The 18850-nt window shown below is 38.2% G+C and overlaps 1 protein-coding gene across 2 annotated transcripts in view; it reads left to right on the top strand.

Annotated features, from left to right (window-relative positions):
• DNAJC13 (DnaJ heat shock protein family (Hsp40) member C13) overlaps window positions 1-18850 on the top strand; it is a 56811-nt gene that overhangs the window by 19554 nt on the left and 18407 nt on the right. The window contains exons 15-37 of one of the 2 annotated variants that reach the window (XM_063407728.1): window positions 40-195; window positions 926-982; window positions 2246-2367; window positions 3525-3600; window positions 4633-4728; window positions 4855-4998; window positions 6173-6187; window positions 6712-6794; window positions 8003-8156; window positions 10318-10421; window positions 10500-10659; window positions 11597-11659; window positions 11998-12099; window positions 12246-12350; window positions 12749-12951; window positions 13392-13476; window positions 13949-14103; window positions 15002-15047; window positions 15226-15380; window positions 15983-16184; window positions 16856-16971; window positions 17818-17896; window positions 18472-18607. In XM_063407728.1, the coding sequence (XP_063263798.1) occupies window positions 40-195; window positions 926-982; window positions 2246-2367; window positions 3525-3600; window positions 4633-4728; window positions 4855-4998; window positions 6173-6187; window positions 6712-6794; window positions 8003-8156; window positions 10318-10421; window positions 10500-10659; window positions 11597-11659; window positions 11998-12099; window positions 12246-12350; window positions 12749-12951; window positions 13392-13476; window positions 13949-14103; window positions 15002-15047; window positions 15226-15380; window positions 15983-16184; window positions 16856-16971; window positions 17818-17896; window positions 18472-18607 (2614 nt within the window). The remainder of the gene's footprint in view (window positions 1-39; window positions 196-925; window positions 983-2245; window positions 2368-3524; window positions 3601-4632; window positions 4729-4854; window positions 4999-6172; window positions 6188-6711; window positions 6795-8002; window positions 8157-10317; window positions 10422-10499; window positions 10660-11596; window positions 11660-11997; window positions 12100-12245; window positions 12351-12748; window positions 12952-13391; window positions 13477-13948; window positions 14104-15001; window positions 15048-15225; window positions 15381-15982; window positions 16185-16855; window positions 16972-17817; window positions 17897-18471; window positions 18608-18850) is intronic. The other variant, XM_063407737.1, reaches the window with a different exon arrangement.

Genomic DNA, 18850 nt, shown 5'->3' with positions numbered 1-18850 from the left:
CACTGTATCTGAATTACATACCTGTCTTCCTGATTTCAGGATCATGGGACAGGTGCCCTAGTAATTAGTTCACTTCTGGACTTCCTGACATTTGCCCTATGTGCTCCATATAGTGAGACTACTGAGGGGCAGCAGTTTGACATGTTGTTGGAAATGGTGGCATCTAATGGAAGAACACTGTTTAAGCTCTTTCAGGTGAGACTTACTTTTCACTATTATTTAGAGGTTTCAGGTAATCAGTGAACATGAAACTTTTCGTTTTCCTGAAAGATTTGACTTCAGCTGGTTAATGTGCCTAAATCTTTTCTATCTTGGTGAATGCTTTAGTGGCCTGTTATTTTGCCTTCAGATACCAGATTGAGGTGATTATTTATGGTGAATGATATGCCAGATCGTTGTAGAATAGACTGCCTAAGACCTGTTTCCAGAAACACAGTAAAATACCACTTGGACTTTAAGAGATTCAACAGGTGCACAGATCTTTCCCTGACTGGAAAGTCTTCTGCCTTTTTGTTTCCTTCTTAGTAAATGAGAGTTAAGAGTTAGAAAACATGAGTTACATCCTCTTCAGTAGTAAACCTGTAAGGATTGTAGCAGTTTTAGCTAAAAATGTCAATGCCTTCTTACTTGAAAAATAGTATTTTCTTCTGCTTTTTGATTAATGTCAGCTTGCATCAGCCATTTTACTCAGCATTATTCCAGCTTCTCTGATATATACTGCTGTTGTGCCAGGAATTCTGTCTGGGAGTTGCACGAGAGATTCTTGTTCAAAGATACAGGGTGGGAACTCCTCTAAAGCCTAACTTTCACAAAACTGAATTGGAGGTAGAACAGCCATGTGCATTAGTTAAGGAAACTGAATCACAGATGATCTAATCTTCAGTTTTTGCGCTTGGATAATTTTTTTGTTGACATTCTGTTCTAGCACCCTTCCATGGCAATTGTGAAAGGAGCAGGTTTGGTGATGAAGGCAATAATAGAGGTGAGATTTTATCAATGTTAGCTGGGATGGCATGCAAAATATGTATTATCTATTTTGGAAGTGCAATTGCTTACCAAGAGAAGTTTGTTATTTTAGCTTCTCAAAGTGGGGAGGGGGGAGGGGGAAGTTGGAAGGTGAGGAACAGAACACCTGCTTAATTGTGAGTGGTTTAATATAGCAACTTGCTTTATCTTACACTGGGGGTTTGGAAAGCATGTGAGTGGGGACATGAGGTAGTGCCTTGCATGTCTTCATACTGATGTCTTCATACTGCAGTCAAGATTTGGCTGTAAATGTTGTATGTAGCTCAGCCACATACCTCAGAGCAACCAGACTTCTCCTGCATGTTAGAGGGTATCTAAAGGAGGAGAGGCCAGATTTCCTGGGATGCATTGCCAGATGGAATGGGACCAGGATTAGCAAGCAGTAGCGTCCCCAGGGCAGACTAGTGATGTCAGCCTTTGTTCTTGTTTTGGCTTTAAGTTTCCATACCACATAATGTATGGGCCAAGTCCATACTTCTCAAGGGTTGCTGATGATTGTTGCAGGATGACCTTGCTAACTGACTCTTGACACTTCCTGGGTTGAAATTCAGGGCTTAAGTTAGTGCCTCATTGTATCACAATGGCTTATGCATCTGAAATTCATCTAGTACTTTCTTGGAATGGAAGTGAATGAACACTTGAAATAGAGGTATTCCAAATCTTCAAGTTCCATCAATGTACCTGATCATGTTAGCTAAAAGTTACAATGTTGTTTATTAAAAATCCTATCATTTAGGTGAGTAGAAGTGCTGCAAAAGCTTTTTCTAATTCATTGCAACTAATGTATCTTGACTGAGTGGCAGTCTTACCCATGTGGCTGTCTAAACTGAACAGCAGCCATTAATCTAAATGGTTGCTCTCAGCAAAAGTCAAGCAACAAGAAATTGTGTGGCTGCCATTCTTTATTTAATCCTAATTTATAACTGTAGTGTGAAAATGGTACTTCTGCTACAGCCTGCTGATGTATGATGGGAGGCAGGCGTCCTGCCCTCTTCAGTTACCGTCATAGATGTAACTGCAGTTACCTGGTCCATGGCTCTGCTGCAGCATTGAGCAGTTGCTGTTGAGAGCTTTCATTTAAAACCTATCATATTCTAGCCTCTGGTTTTTGACTAGTTGGCATAATTGATGGTCAAGAAGTCCTTGGAACTGTAGACTGAGATAAAAGCAGCTTAACTAAGATTCTTTCTTTAGTAATCATCTTGCCCTGTTTCCAAAGGAAGGAGACAAAGAGATTGCTACCAAAATGCAAGATCTTGCCCTCAGTGAAGGTGCCTTACCTCGTCACTTGCACACTGCTATGTTTACAATAAGCACAGATCAGAGGATGCTTACAAATAGGTATGTCCATCTCACTTGATATATCATGTTTAAAAAAATCTAAGTCATAGCCTAGCAAACACTGGGAGGTCAGGGAAGAAAAGTCGCAGTTCTTCAGGAGAACATTTTCTTTAGCAGCTGGTATGTTTTAGTGGAGCAAGCTTCAGCCAAGACTGCAGCCACTTAATAAACCCTTGATTAATTTTTTGTTAAGATGGGCTTGGGTTGGTTACTCATTAATGGCTCCAGTTTTGATTTTTACTTCTTTTAATTCAGGGAAGGAAAAGGCAAGTAGAATGTTTGGAACTTGTAAAAAAATTCCGACTTGTACTGTACAACTGTATAAAAATGGGTGTTCTCATCTCAGACATCTTGCATGCAGTTAGAGTCAGCCATCCTATCTGAGAGAGAAGATTCCTCACAGAAATTATTCCCTGAATCAACAGTCAGTAGAACTGGTGATCTCTGAGAGTATGCTCTGCAGGATGAGCGATGATTCAACTATTTCCACCCAAATACGAGATTATAGAAGCTTTAGCTGTGAATTCCTGAAATGCTTAGAGTTGCTAAGGAGTGTAGGGACAGGTGGAGCTTGTTGCCACTGTGTGTCATCCAGGAGGGAGCTGGTATGAAACCATCTGTCATGCTAGTTCTGTTTGGTGCTACTACTTACAATGTGCTTGTGGCAATGCTTCAGTTCAGTGTAGAAGAATCCTAGTGACAAATGTTGGCAGAAAGCATCAGTTGACATAGAAGGCAGGCTCCCAGAAAGGCTTTTCTAGCCAATAGCTAGTATTAAAGACTTCAAGTAGAACATGTAGCAGTTCTTGATGGCTTCTAGCCTCTTAACTTTAGCTGTAACTTAAGGTTGGCTGGATAAACTTACACTTGGTTATTAGATGTTTTTGCTCTATTGCTCAAGTGTTCTTTGAGGTCTAGCCCAAAAAGCATGTGCTGCTACTGTTCCACTAACTTCACTGGAACTTCTTAAAGGCAACACTTGAAAGCATGCTAAGCATATCCTTGAACAATGTAATGCTTTGTGCTCTTACTCAATCAAGAGCATGAAGCTCTTGCTCATCTTCATTTCATCAGCATGGTAAGGGTGACAGTTTACTGGTTCAAAAATGTGTTTGAAGTACTAACTTGCAGTTTGTTCATTTCAATGGCTTTTTCAGGCAGTTAAGTAGACATTTGGTTGGCCTCTGGACAGCTGAGAACAAAACTGCTATGAATTTGTTGAAACGTATTTTGGTAAGTAAAAGCAGAATGTGGAATAGCAAAAGAACAAAGCATGAAAGCTTCCAGTATCAAAGTTGGGATAGTCTGTATAGTAAACATATTCCCTTTTCCCTCTAAGGAGAAGGTCTTGTCTGGGAGATCAGCAGTCTGGCATCTACTAATTAAAGGATATTGATGTCTAGTTCAAAGCAATTCATACTCCTAAAAATTTTCTGTTACTTCCCTGATACCTTTTAAAATACTTTGACACAAAAGTTGAAAGTAAGGTCTTGACTTCTTTTTCTTGATTAAAAGGCCGAAAATGTGGGAGATGGTGTAAGCATGGCTCTAATGCTTTTTTAATTAAGGTATTAAGAGTTCTGTCTATGCTTTTATGCTTTGCCTGTCCAACTTTGTTTGCTTGTAACTTGGTTAAATTTATATGTTGTTCATATGCTGATTGTTCATATGTTCTTTCACTCTTACAGCTTCCTGAGTGCTTCTTGCTTAAGTTACTTCAGTGAAGTTAGTACAATGAGTAGTGTTATAAGAAATTATCTTATCTGGGAAATTACCAGCTTTGAATTTCAAAACAGCAGTTCCTTCATTTTTGGCAGAGCAAACTGTCCTGATCTTCTGTCACTATGTTACAGAAAGCTTAGTCAAAAAAGACTATCTCATCTCTAATGTCACATGTAACATTTAGTCCATATCAGAGGATATGGATGGATTCTGGTGTTCATCCCTCTCAGTATTGCTCTGGGATCAGCTCTTTGCTTCCTGAATTCTTTAGGTGCATTAAGTGATGCTTTAAAAAACAGGATATAGCCAAGAGTTCTGCTGCATTGAAGCCAGTAATATGTCTCTGTTGAGCCCTTCTGTTGAGGATGGTGACATTTTACTAATCGCAGCAAAAAAAATGCTGTAGCTTTATATACTTAATTTAGAGTAGAATATAAATTCTGTTTTGAAATCTCTGATTTAAAGAAATTCTGTTATTACCTAATGTGATGGTTTCTGTTCATTAGCCACGTGTGTGTTTACACTGGTTTTAAATGTTTTCAGCCACCAGGTTTGCTGGCATACCTTGACAGTGCTGATCCTGTTCCTGAAAAAGATGCTGATAGAATGCATGTTAGAGATAACTTAAAAATTGCAACTGTAAGTAATTGTAGTTGTCTTACCTATTCCAAGTCTTAGGGACTTTTCTAATACAGACGCTTGACTGCTGCATTGACCTGCAGCAAAGATAACCCACAACTGTAAGTAATTTGTTTTATTCTGCAGGATCAGTATGGCAAGTTTAATAAAGTGCCTGAGTGGCAGAGACTGGCTGGAAAAGCTGCAAAGGAAGTTGAAAAATTTGCCAAAGAGAAGGTGGATCTAGTCTTGATGCACTGGAGAGATCGAATGGGCATAGCTCAGAAAGAGGTAAAAGTATTTGAAACTCTTTGTTAGAGTAACTTGACTAAGTCACAGTTAAGTGTCACAACACACACTCAAATAGTAAAGAAGTGTTGTGATGTGAGAGTTTTGCCTTTTAGCAAACTCTACTTCTTACTAGTCTTGGGTTAGAAATGGGTTCCAGGGAGAATGTAAAGCAGGCAAATGAATTCCTTCAGCATATGTATTAAGCTTTAGCCAACCATATCAATCTGCAGTGCAGCCTATGTGCATTACTTGTAAGATAATTATACAGGAGAAAATTCCTTGAAATGTGGCAAAACCAGTTTTTGAAGTATACTTAAAAGAAATTGAATGTTCTTTGCATTCAAAATCATGTACTTTATACCAGTGATATTTAGTTATGGAACCTGCTTGAAGAATCATAGAATAGCCTGGGTTGAAAGGGACCTTAAACATCATCTGCCTCTATCCCCCTGCCATGTACAGGGACACCACCTTAGGATTCACTTGAATATCTCAGTGCTTAAAGAGCAACACGAGACTGTTCCTAAGGTCATGATTGAGACTGAAGTCACAAAATCTGTTTTGATCTGATGTTGTAAGAGGAGAGGTTAAGCACTGCTTGAGTTCTTACTGTTAGTCTCCTTTTTCTTTTAGTTCTCTTGCCATGTTCTAAATGACAAACCCTTTTAATTATGAGGTGTTTCCCTTAACTTTCTTCAGTATATTGACTAAGCTTGTTTTTATGCATTCTGGAAGTGAAACAATCTGTTGTACATGCGAAGAAGGATGAAAAGCACAATGCAGAGTATTGAAAATGTCTGTCTTTGTACTTGTTCTGATGTAGCAATACACTTTAATTTAGGAAAATCTAAATGAAGTTTGATGTTGAATGTGATGCAGAAGTAAGACAGTAATAGTTCTGAAATAATGGTGAATTAGGTTCAAAACAGGAGAAATGAAGAAATGTGAGAAACAGTGGAATATCAAATTGCACTTTAAACAACTTGTCTAGATACTGAGTTTAAAGAGTCATTTTTCTATGGAGTTCTGAGCTGTATCATTTCACAATAAATGTGTATAAGTGTAGCTTGGAAGAGGTAGTAGCAAGTTTGGTGTTACCACTTTAAATTACTTCCGTGACTCTGTAGTGTTAAATGTATTTTTCTTTTTCCTCCAAATTTTTCTTCATAATCAGGACAGAAACAATGTGGTGAGTCTGTATCTCTGTTACTTTATGGACTCTGTTACTGTGTGGACTCTGTTGCTCAGGCTTCTGCTTGCATGTGATACCTCATGTAGAAGATAACACTGATTCCATGCTTCATCAAAATAGGGAATCTTTCAGTGACCAAGTTGGGCTTGATTTTATTTTTGTGACTTCATCTAGCTCTTTCTTTTCAAGAGCAAAACATTCTTCATGTGGGTTTTCACCTCCATTAGCTTTGGAGCTGATGAATGCCTATGGTGGTGGGAATTAAGCTTTTCTCAGGGATAACTTGCTTCTAAACAAATGACTTGTCAAACAGCTGAAAGTTTCTCTGGCATGATTTAACTTGGTGCAAATAACACTTGTGAAAGTCTGTTGCTGCTACTCACAAGAAAAGAAGACATTTTTAATGAGGCCTAATTTAGTATGGTTTTTGAAGGAATGTAAAAAATCCAGCCTTTTATTTTAAAAAGGAAAAATGAGAGGTATCTGCCTCTACTAACTTGTGAAATTTGGTTTTTTTGCAGAACATGATTCAAAAACCAGTGATATTAAGGAAACGCCGCCAAAGAATAAAAATAGAAGCAAACTGGGATCTCTTCTATTACAGGTGAAAATACTAAAGTTAATATGGTGGTCTCAGATATAAGTTTTTATCTGGCTGGATATTTTTGTTAATATCTTATGAGTTTTTGTGACTTCCAATTTCTGCCTGCCTCGAAAAGTGCAAATGTGTTGTGACAGCTACTCACTAAAAACCCCCTAAGCTGTATTTAAGAATTTCACATGCATTTAGGAAAAGGAGGAATTTAGAAAGCTTCTGAAATATCAAACTACAGATTTTTTTTTTCTTGAACCAAAAGGAAGGGTAAATAACAAACTGCAGGTGCAAATCTGCATGGTATTGAAGGCCAAGTGAAGTAGCACAGGAAAGCATTGTCGTTTGATGGTATGTCAACCTGTGGGCTAGTTAAGATGATGTAACTTGAATTGGAAGAAACATGAGCTTAAAGCAGGGCAAGAGAAATCAGCTGGATACTGAATTTCAAATGGTGCCACAGGTCCTAAATGCAGCTTGCTTACCTGTGAGTTCTTACAGCTGTCAGAATTTACAAGGGAGGGGCTTCCATCTGAAAAAAGATACATCACTCTGGCTAGGGCCATTGTGTTAAATAGACTAGTAAAGCTTGGCTTGGCTAACAAACTACGTAAGCAAGCTTGGGGAAATTCCGTAAACTTAACTAGCTGCTTGATGTTTCTAAATGTCAAATACAGTTTCATGAAAGGAAGATTTGTGTGCTCCTAAACCTTTGGTATTAAAGTCCATTCTCAGTCTTTGGATCCAAAGGCTGTGTTAGTAACTGCTACTAAAGAATGTCCACTGACTGTTTTGTGACAATTAAGACATCAACTTCTATTTTACTGCACAAACTAGTTTTTTTATGTTGTTGTTGTTGGTTTAAAACACAGCCTGTATGTGCATGTCTGCTGCTCTGGATTGTTTAGCTGTAGCCCTTATTGGCTTACAGTGAATTGTTTGCATGCCTCCTGGTCATCAACTACGTCCAGATGGCAAACTGAGCCCACAGGGATGCTTTAAAGCACACAGGCGTGCTTTAGCCTAGGCTGGCCTCCATGGCTATGAAAACAGAACACAAGTGAACAACAGTAATTACTGTAACAAACTGGAGACCACTGCTCTCCATCTTCTAGTTAAGGTCCATTAATGCTAAGTAGCTCCCCTAGCTTGCCAGCTGAATCTTGTCTGTTTTTTAGATAACGTTTTGAGTGGTTTAAACTATGTAACTTCTTTCTTAGATTTGTTCAGGATCATGCTAGATCAAACTTGATTTGGAACTTCAAAACACGGGAAGAACTGAGAGATACTCTTGAGTCTGAGATGAGAGCATTTAATATTGACAGAGAACTGGGTAGTGCTAATGTTATCTCATGGAACCACCAGGAGTTTGAGGTAAATGACCTGCCATACGACAAACTGCATCTGTAAGATATGTCTACTTGAAATGTCACTTCTGTCTCTTATTCCACAAGTGAATGTTGTGTTGATGACCCCTGAATGCAAACTAGAATTTTTTGGGGGTTATAGAATCAACTGCTAAGGCTTGAATCAGTCAACAGGTACTACTTTCCAGTGTCACTGTGCAAAACAGAAGCCTCTTTAACCTAACAAATGATGCTGGGGAGATGCAACATTTATCAGAACCCATGGTGTATTCTTACATTAAGACAAGAGTCGGTCCTTACACTGTTGTCCAGATAAGTCATACTTGTTTTTGAGTGTGTTCTATCAGAATCGTTTCGGGTAGTTTCAGAAGTAATTTCTTCCTGATAACAAATTTATTGTCTTTATTTCCTTCATATTTCAATAGTCCTGTGTCAGTTAAATACTGGGTTGCCAAATCATAAGTAGGTTATGGGACTAAAACACACTGCATTGTAGATTATAGGTGAAGGTCACTGTCATCCCATTCTAGGAACAGCAGTACCTAAAGTGAAAAAAAACCAACACTTGGATGCTTCTACAAAGCACCAGTATGGTCCTGGTTGGCTTTCTCAAAACATCTTGCAAGATGTTTTCAAGTGATGTGCCAATAAACACTTCTCCTACTGTCCTCTTATCTCTAGTACTGTTGTGATTCCACACAACAGTGTGGTTTTAGTTAATGTGTAACGCTTAAGCAAAGCAAGGCCACCCTTGAATTCAGCTGAAAGATATTTCTTAGATATTCCCATTGCCATCCTTGTTAGAGTGTGGCTTTCTAGTGGCATTCGAGCTGGGAACTATTAGTGAAGTGAGAACAAACCTGGTCTGGGGAGTTTCTCAGCTGACTACTCTGCAAATCAGAAAGAACTGCAAGACATCAGGCTAATGCTTTATGAGAGAGAACAATTTTATGTATGCAGTTTATCCCTATCACACACCTACAGGCTGCTTCTTACGTTGATGCAGTAAATAGCTAAGACTGGGTTTAGATTGGTATTTCTTGCACTGGCATTTGTCTTTGAAAGTTTCCTTAAGGTATAGGTCAGGAACAAGACTTCAGGGTGTCACAGTGTCTGCTATCCCAACTTTTTAGCACTGCAAACCGGGACAGAATCAGAAGTACAGATTAGAAACTTCGTAATACAGACTTCCCCCATGTACTCTATGTTCCTGTGTGGCTTTATGCTGCTGGAATGTTTAGTAGCATCCTTGCAGCTACAAAAACCCAGGATACTTTGGGACTGCTGCTGTCTCATAGATTTGCTTTTAAATAGTAATGAATATGTTATTGGGCTATGCTGTAAGTATTTGAACTAGATAGTGGTGACAAAGGCTTTTCTATCAACTGTGGAACCTTGTCACTTTGCCAAGGGGGATGGTGGCTTGAGACTCCTCTGAATGCACACCAGTTAGGGGGATATCTTTGTATAATATACTGTGATCAAATCTGTAGATAACTTTGTGGCCTCATGACAGTAATCTGCAAACTATAGATAAGAAAACCACTGCAGAGTGGCTTTTGTTGTATATTAGAGGCACCTCTAATTGAAGTGCTTGCCAAATGCTTGTTACCACTGAATATCGAGGCATTTGTTAAATTTAATGTAGTTGTTCTGAAGTTAATGATGGCTTTTGTTGTGCAATTTTACTTCAGCTTCTTTTTTTGTGAACTGATGCCTCTAGGCTTTTATTATTCAGCACCATAGCAAGTATAACTAGTAATTAGGTCATGCTTGTGTTTCATACTTGCAGTAACATTAAGTGAAATACCTTGCAGTGGAATAACTACTTATTAAAACCTGAGTCACTGAATGCATCATGTGTTATCCAAGTTTAGTCAACAAAACCAGCTGGTATTAGAAACAAGTTAGTTAAAGGCTAGAAATGGAGGTATCAGTAAAATGAGAAGCTTCATTTATTCACGGAGGCAGCAATAGCCAGTGGCTTTTATTATGTAGATGTGTGTTTATTTAACAGAAAACTTGGAAATTTCAGTTTTCCTACAACTTAGGAGAGGTTGCTTACCTTGTGTTTTTAGATACAATCAAGCTCAGTATTGTTATGCAAGCAAGAACTTTACTCAAGGAGAAACAATATATATTGTTAAGTAAGGTGTTCTGTGTTACAGGTAAAATATGAGTGCCTTTCTGAGGAAATAAAAATAGGGGATTATTATCTAAGATTGCTGCTGGAAGAAGATGAAACTGAAGAGAGTGGAGCAATCAAAAGATCGTGAGACATTATTAAAACCTTACCTCATTCCTAAGGTCTGTGTTTATTTTCTTTACTGAAATCTCATTTCTTTTTTAGATATGAATTCTTCAATGAGCTCTACCATCGCTTCTTGCTTACCCCAAAAGTGAATATGAAATGCTTATGTCTGCAAGCACTGGCCATTGTTTATGGAAGGTGTCATGAAGAAATAGGACCATTTTCTGATACTAAGTACATTGTTGGAATGTTAGAAAGGGTAAGAATTTAAGTTATTGCATAGAGTAGTTGATATACTGCTAATCCAACGTATGTTCAGATCCTTCAAGTTACTGTGAAACCCAAGTTTTAGGTTTACAGAATGTGAATACTTTTTCCATGCTGTCAACAGCTGTTCTTAGTATCTCCCTTTGTTTCAATTTCATTAAAGTTTAACTAAAAAACCTGCTGATCATAGAGGTATTTGAAACTAATCTCTTTAAGACCAACAAAATGCAAATATAAGTTCATCTTGCTTTTGAAAAATGCAGAAGCTTTGTAAGAGGAGAATCTTGTTCGATATCACATTATTTCAAAGTCCTGACTTTGAGTTGTAGCCCCAGGCCTAATGAAATCATAGCTTTAGATGAGCACATGTGGTGGATTGGATTTGTACTAGCTGCATTGCCTATTAAGTGTCTGTTATGTCTGACAACTTACTCAGCTTGCAAAATAAATTTCCATGCAGTCTGAAGGAGTTGTTCTTTCCTTGCATTGGCATGGGTTTTGGCTTTTTCAAGTGAAACTGAACCAGTGAAGTCCCTTGTTATTTTGCCTTGAGCCTTGATAATCTCACCAGGGATGTAATATCAAAGACTCTCTGTGTCTGCTGGCTAAAAGCATTCTCTTTTTCTCTTGTGCTTGTTCGACTGGTTTACTGGGAATCCAAACATAGTCCTGGATAGACCTGTAGACTTAGCAGAATAGTGGGTTTGATCCAGGGCAATAACAGTGTTGGAGGGCAGCAAGGCCTTTGCTCTTTAGTGGCAGAGAACTACCTTTATCAGCTGTTCATGAAACTAAACACTTAATAGTCAGCAGGTTTTCTGGACATGAGAAAACAATATGGGGCTTTGCAGCTGCAACTGTGTTGACTTTTGAAGGGAACTTCTAGTTTGTGCTATGAAATACTAATTTGTTCTTTTCTGCTGCAACAGTGCACTGACAGGCTTGAGCGGGACAGATTGATCCTGTTCCTCAACAAGCTGATCCTCAATAAGGTAAGGTGGACACATACATGTAACAGCAGTTGATCAGTCTTTTGACTGTATGAAATAGTCTGAACTAGACTTTCATGGTTTGACTTGAATAAAAATTCAAGTACTAAGGAAGTTTTAGAACAACAACAGTTTGATGCAGCTTTCTGGAATGTGATAGCTGTTACTTACTGGTGAGAAAGCTGAAGGAAACGTGTACGTATTGTAACATTCTAGTCACTTTAGAGAATGATTTGACTTTTTTTGTGGTCGCTTCTTACTTGAATGAAACTGTTCAATGCTTAATTCCAGCAAAGCTTATCTAGAAAACGCTTTTGGTAACTCAGTTCATTTGTTAACAGAGAAATGTGAAGGACCTTATGGATTCAAATGGTATCAGAATCCTTGTAGATCTTCTTACTCTGGCACATCTTCATACAAGCAGAGCTACAGTCCCTTTGCAGGTATGGGGCCTTTGTTTCTTACTACTCGTATGTTGCTCTGCAAAAGGGACAATTCGTAAAAAAATCAATGTATTTCTCACATTTCCTGTACAAATGTGATATTTGCACTCTGAAGCTAAAGCTGTCTTGTAAACATCAACTTTTAGAGCAACGTGATTGAGGCAGCACCAGATGCGAAAAGGGAGAGCGAGAAAGAATGGTACTTTGGCAATGCTGACAAAGAAAGGAGTGGTCCTTACAGCTTTCAAGAGGTACCTGTCACTTTCAGACTCACAACCTGACAAATGATTTCTGTCCTGGTGACTGGGTGTGTTTCAAACAGCGAGAGGGACCATAAAAAATGCTAAAGAATGTTCTCCAAGCAGCTCTTGAAATAAGGATTAAAACTAAATAAGAGACTTGATGTGGCACCAAGAGTTACAGCCTTCTTGGTAGAACTGCCTACCCCGCCATGCCTCAGTTAGTTGAAACATAATCTGACACCTTCTACTTCATGATTCTATGACAGAGATATAAACACATTGAAATTTCATGCAGCTGTAATAGTCTGCCATACAGCAGTTAAAAGCTTGTCATGAGTGTGAGTGTTTAGGAGCAAAAGTGGCTCTGAATGCTGAATAAACAAAATTCATCTCTAATCTTGCAATAGATGCAGGAACTATGGAACAATGGAAAGCTGACTTCAAAAACTCGTTGCTGGGCTCAGGGTATGGATGGCTGGCGACCCTTACAGGTCATCCCTCAGCTGAAGTGGTGCTTGCTTGCCAGTGGCCAGCCTGTGTTGAATGAGACTGACCTTGCCACGCTTGTCCTCAACATGCTCATCACCATGTGTGGCTATTTTCCCAGCAGGTAAACAGTGATTTTCAGCAGAAGGGGTTAACGTTATCTGGCAGATGCATGAATTCGTAAATCCTGTCTTAAAGCTTTTCTTAGAAAGGCGTACATTAAGGAACTCTTTTAATAGAGCCTTTTACATGGTAGTAATTAATTCTGTGGGCAAATAGAGAGTTTGTAAATGAGACAATACTAATATTGTGAAAGGGACTGCAAGAATGAATGTACAAGCTATGTGCCTTTCTAATGATATAGACAGGCCCTTGTTTAACTTAAACAGAATTGCTTTAATACAAGACACTAAACCATACGTATCAAGTCTAACAACAAACTTCAAAGTTAACAAAAAAACCCAAAGAATATGGCTTCAATAGTCTAATGCTTAATGAAGTTATCCTCTCTTGAAAGAGAAAAGGCACATGTGTGCTTACTGCTGTACTGCTTGATATTTTTAGGGATCAAGATAATGCTATTATAAGACCTCTGCCTAGAGTGAAAAGGCTGTTGTCAGATAGTACTTGCCTTCCTCATATCACTCAGGTAAGTATCTCTTTAAAAATGTACCTGAATGAGTGACTTACTCTACCATCTTCCCCATGTGAATGCTTTAGGTGGGGCAAACACATCAAAGAACAATTGTAACATTGTGCAGATCTCTGACCAAGCAGTTGTTCATTTCATAGGGTGTTGCAAATTTCATGCTTTTCAGCCAATATCTCATAAAGAAATATTTCCATCCTTGGAGATACTGAAAAGTCACCTGGACATGGTCTTTATCAACCAGGTCTAGAAGACCATGCTTTTAGCAGAGGGGTTTGACAAACTGATCTCCAGAGGTCCCTTTCAACTGCAAATATTCTTTGATTGACACTTGCTGTTTTTAAGCTGAAGTATTCTTTAACTGTAATTCCTGCAAGTTTCTGGGTTGTCCCAATAATTAGTTGAAACTTCAATTTTGGCTAGGTAACTTGCGCTACTTGCAGCTCATATAAGTGCTTGTGTTTGATTTCAGCTATTACTGACTTTTGATCCTATCCTTGTGGAAAAAGTCGCTGTATTGCTGTCTCACGTCATGCAAGACAACCCTCAGTTACCTCGTTTCTATCTGAGTGGAGTATTCTTCTTCATCATGATGTACACAGGTTCCAATGTACTTCCTATTGCAAGGTGAGGAAAAAGAACAGCCAAAAGTACCTCTTGACCAGTCATGCTCAGGACTGCTGCTCTACATCTCTACATGCTCTAGGGAGCGTGGCTTGCTAGAGCCGACATGAAAATATTCTTCTAGAAGAATTGCCTCCATGTGATCTAGTCAGTCACTAAAAAGTGAATTGTTTATGGTCCTTCCAGAGAGGAAATGATGATACAGTTCCAGCAGTACAACTGGGCATGCCTTTTTGTAGAATAAACCATTACAAGCCCTAAAAAGCAGTAACACAGGCTACATATATGCTGATGTAGCTTTTGGCAGTAGGCAGCTATTGCAAGGGTGTAAAAGATTTAATAGCCTCTTTTAATATTGAAGCCTAAAACAGTTAAATCAGTCAGTACTGCCTGATAATGCACTGCACATGCAGGTGGCTCTTGCACTTGATTTCAGTACTTTTCTTCTAAATGCAATAATTCATAAAAAGCTATCCCACAATTCCCGTTAAGTCTCATGTGCAGTGAAATGCATTGGGAAATGGTTGCATGCTTCCATGGTGACTGGTGTAATAACACTCAGCAGTTAGCCTAAATCATCTTGTTTCATCCCTGCAGTAATGATCTAACAGCTCAGATGTTGTCTGTGTCTCTATCAGCATCTTTCTGTGTGTACAAAACAACCTTTCAGGAGCAAGACTTTCAAACTGAAATGATCAACATAAGGCAACATTTATAGCATAGGAGTGCTTAGCTTGGTGAAGTTCCCGAGGATTTAATGAACTTAGTACAGAAATTCATACAATTGCAGTTACTCTTTTATCTCAAAGTAAATCTGCCAGCTGGACTATGTTGGTCTGCTTACTATTCAAGGGTACCTAAGTATCAAACAAAAAGAAAATAACTGCTGTTTCTCTTCTAGGTTTTTGAAATACACACATACAAAACAAGCTTTCAAGTCTGAAGAAGTGAGTAGATTGCAACAGTAACTACCTCTGTTTCCAAATAGTTTTGCAGACTGCTTGTAGTCGTTTTAACTTGAATTTAAGAACTGTAAGGGAGAAGGGGGAGAGTTTTTAGACCTCAAATTAGTTAGCAAGATAGAATTCAATTACCTTTGAGATGACCATGTGTTCTCTTCTGTAGACAAAAAGTCAAGATATAGTTCAAAGAAGTATACTTGGACATATTCTTCCTGAAGCAATGGTGTGTTATTTAGAAAACTATGAACCAGAAAAGTTTTCTGAGATATTCCTTGGAGAATTTGACACTCCGGAAGCAATTTGGAGCAATGAAATGAGGTAACTGCTTTCTGTCAGAGGGAGAAATAAATCTGAACTACAGGTTATGTTGAAGAGGTATTTGACATTCTTAAAGCTGAAAATACCTGGATTCCATGGCTTCCTTGTTTGCCTTCTACAAGGGCAATGTCCTGCATTGTGCTCTGCTTCATCTAAAAATAACCAGGCAAGGGAGAGCAGCATTGGCAGTGGGGGAAGGGGAATATTTTCCTGAACACATTGAGTAAGTTACTTTTGTGAATGGAGACTTGGCTATGTGTGTGAAGTGCTTTATACTTACTTATTTATATGTACTTTTTTATTACCAGCACCTATGTCTGTGATATGCCTCTAATATTCCAATACATATTAGGGTCTTCCAGAAAGTAGAGAGGTGTTGAGAAGGGCAAAATACCACTTTTAATTGTTTTTAATAAACTAATTGTCATGGTGTTTAAGTAAATCTCTAATAGAATAGGACAGAATACTATTCTAAATCCCTGTTGAAATGTGGGAAACTTGTAAGGGAAACCTTTTCAGAAGAAAATATTGAACACGCTTGTATAGTGAGTGAGGGTTGAGGACTGCTGGGCAAGTGTTAATCTAAACTTTTTAACTTTTAGGCGTCTGATGATAGAGAAGATTGCTGCTCATCTTGCTGACTTCACCCCTCGTCTTCAAAGCAATACAAGAGCCCTCTACCAATACTGTCCCATCCCAGTTATCAACTATCCCCAACTGGAAAATGAGCTCTTCTGTAACATTTATTACCTCAAGCATCTTTGTGATACACTCAGATTTCCAGACTGGCCAATTAAAGATCCAGTAAGTAAGAAGTATTTTAGGATTCATTTAGTTCCTGATCTTTCAGTCCTTAAAGTGAACGAAAAGTCCTAAAATATTAACAAAATCAAATGCTGGGTTTGTTGCAAGTAACTTCTTTATCATGAATTTTGTGAATATTAAGTAAATACACAAGTAAATACATTAAACCCTACTTTATCTTGAAGCAGCATGATGTTCTTCCCACACAGCAACCCCATATGTGTATCCTTCTTGTGGTTGCTTCTTAAATAGCAAAATCAAACATCCAAGAAACTTCAGAGAATGTTTCAGTGAATCTTATTTTGGGGGCGGAGAGAGGGAATGGAAATCGTGACTTTGGGGTTCTTATTTGTCCACCCTGCGGAAGAAACCAAGCTAACATGTCAGCACATTAACTGAGGAGTTCTTTTGGTACAAGTCTATGGACTAGCACTGTCTAAGCAGCTTTATTTATTCAGGCAGCTTTGCAGTTTTTATAGTATCGTGATGTGAGCTGCATCTTATCTAAGTGATTCTCAATCTTCTAATTTGACTCTTACATAGTCATTTTAATCTCAAGGTCCTTTTATCTTGAATAAAATACAGGATTCATTTATAAAACATCATTTTATTAAAAATTATGTATACTGGTGTCAACATAAACGAAACACTAATAAATTATAATTCTTGAGGTTAAACTGTTGAAAGATACCCTAGAAGCTTGGAAGAAGGAGGTGGAGAAGAAGCCACCCACCATGTCAATAGATGATGCTTATGAAGTTCTTAACCTACCCAGAGGACAAGGCCAGTAAGTTGTCTTCAGGATTTAAAGCTGTCTAACTGCTTTTATATAAGCTCCATGCACTGAACAAACTGAAGTTCCTCGTCTCAGTACTTGGAACAAGTTAGTGGTACCAGCTCCATCACGTGTAGCACCACCTTCTTTCACAGTGGAGGATTGCTTTGCTAAAAAGAAACAAAGCTTGGAAATACAATTCCAGTGTTTGAGAAAACAGTTGTTACAGTGTTTAGATACGCTCAAAACGGGGAAAAGAACACTTTGAGCTTTGCTCTTTTGAAGGACAAGCTTTAAACTTAACCATAGTGAGCAAAGAATGTAGCAGAATTTGAATATGTTCAAAGGAGCTTTTTTTTCTGTAATCATCCTTCTCCCTCCCCTATATTGCCCTTTTTCTTGGTGGTTATATCCTTAGAATTTTTTGGATCCTGTCTTGCCACTGGTTTCTGACTTCAGGTCTCTAGAAGTGAAACAACAGCAGTTTGTGTTTATCCTTCAAGAACAGTGCACTTACTGCAAATGGTGAAATACTAACTTTTAACACTTGTAACTCATTTAGATTCCTCATTTAAAACATTGAGAGACTTTGAGCACCTTCTCATTAGTATATTAGGTACAAGAGGTATTAAAATACTTTCAGTCTCTAAAATGTCTTCCTACTGTTACCAGATGATGACCTCCGATTCAGTGTAAGATGATGCAGCAAGGTTTTAAAAAGGAAATAGGAGAGCTCTGTAGTTTTCATTCTATTGCAGTTACTGTTAGTACTATTGTCAGAACCCCAGACTCGTTTTGCTGTGGTTGTTTTTGGTTTTTTGTTTTAAAGTGTAATTGATGGAACTTGTTTTATTGTAGAAATGATGAAAGCAAGATCAGGAAAGCTTATTTCAGGCTGGCTCAAAAATACCACCCAGACAAGAATCCAGAAGGCAGGGTATGTACAGCACAAATTTATGGTGTTAATAAAATGGGGACATATTCAGGGATATACATGTATTAAGAATTTTGAAATGCACACTAAATTGTCTTTCTTCCTTTTAAAAGCTATGCCCTAGTTGAATGCTAAAATACAGATTAATGCTACAGATTAATAGTTTAACTAATATCAATCAATGATGTAGGATTTCTACAGTGAACTGGTGTACTCAGATCAGACTCACATCTCAGAAATGGTCTTGTTCAGAGAGTTACACAGGACCTAAACAAGCTATTTGTTCCCTTTCAGAGACTGACTGCATCCTCTGCCCATTCTCACAATCCAACTGTACTTACTGCTTTTGTCATAGTATGATTGACTTAGTCTCTTACCTTGGGCAGAGTTCAGGAGACAAAAGAAAACTTATCTGTGAGCCAGTGTTGTTTACAGTATTTCCTGAAGTGCAGTGAGGCAACAAAGCTAGTGCTGTTACTAATAACCTGAAGTGCTTTATTTTACTTCCATTTAAACTGATGCTCCAGTAATTTAGAGGGTTCTTAACATCACTTACAGCTGTTTCTCCTTATTTGCAGGATATGTTTGAAAAAGTTAATAAAGCATATGAGTTTCTATGCACAAAGTCTGCCAAGGTGGTAGATGGGCCAGATCCAGAAAACATAATTTTGATCTTGAAAACTCAAAGCATCCTCTTCAACAGGCATAAGGAAGGTGAGCATGCTGCCTCGGTGTTTTATGTTCATTTCTTTAGTGGTCATTTCAGTCAGCTTTAATCTCCTCTCTTCCTGAGTCTGTGCTCTGTTGATGTGGTTTCTGACTTGCCACAGCATTATGTAGCTGTGGTGTACAGCTTCAAAATAGGACTTCTTCAAATAAATTAATATGTAGTAAAACTTAATTGAAAACAGCATGACTAGCTCTTTGAAGTGCTCTGCTCCAATACTAATCAGTTTG

The sequence above is a fragment of the Prinia subflava genome, chromosome 1 (genome assembly GCF_021018805.1).
Source record: "Prinia subflava isolate CZ2003 ecotype Zambia chromosome 1, Cam_Psub_1.2, whole genome shotgun sequence".
In the NCBI taxonomy this organism is placed as follows: Eukaryota; Metazoa; Chordata; class Aves; order Passeriformes; family Cisticolidae; genus Prinia; species Prinia subflava.
Note: the sequence above shows the minus strand (reverse complement) of the source record. Positions and strands in the feature narration are given on the sequence as shown.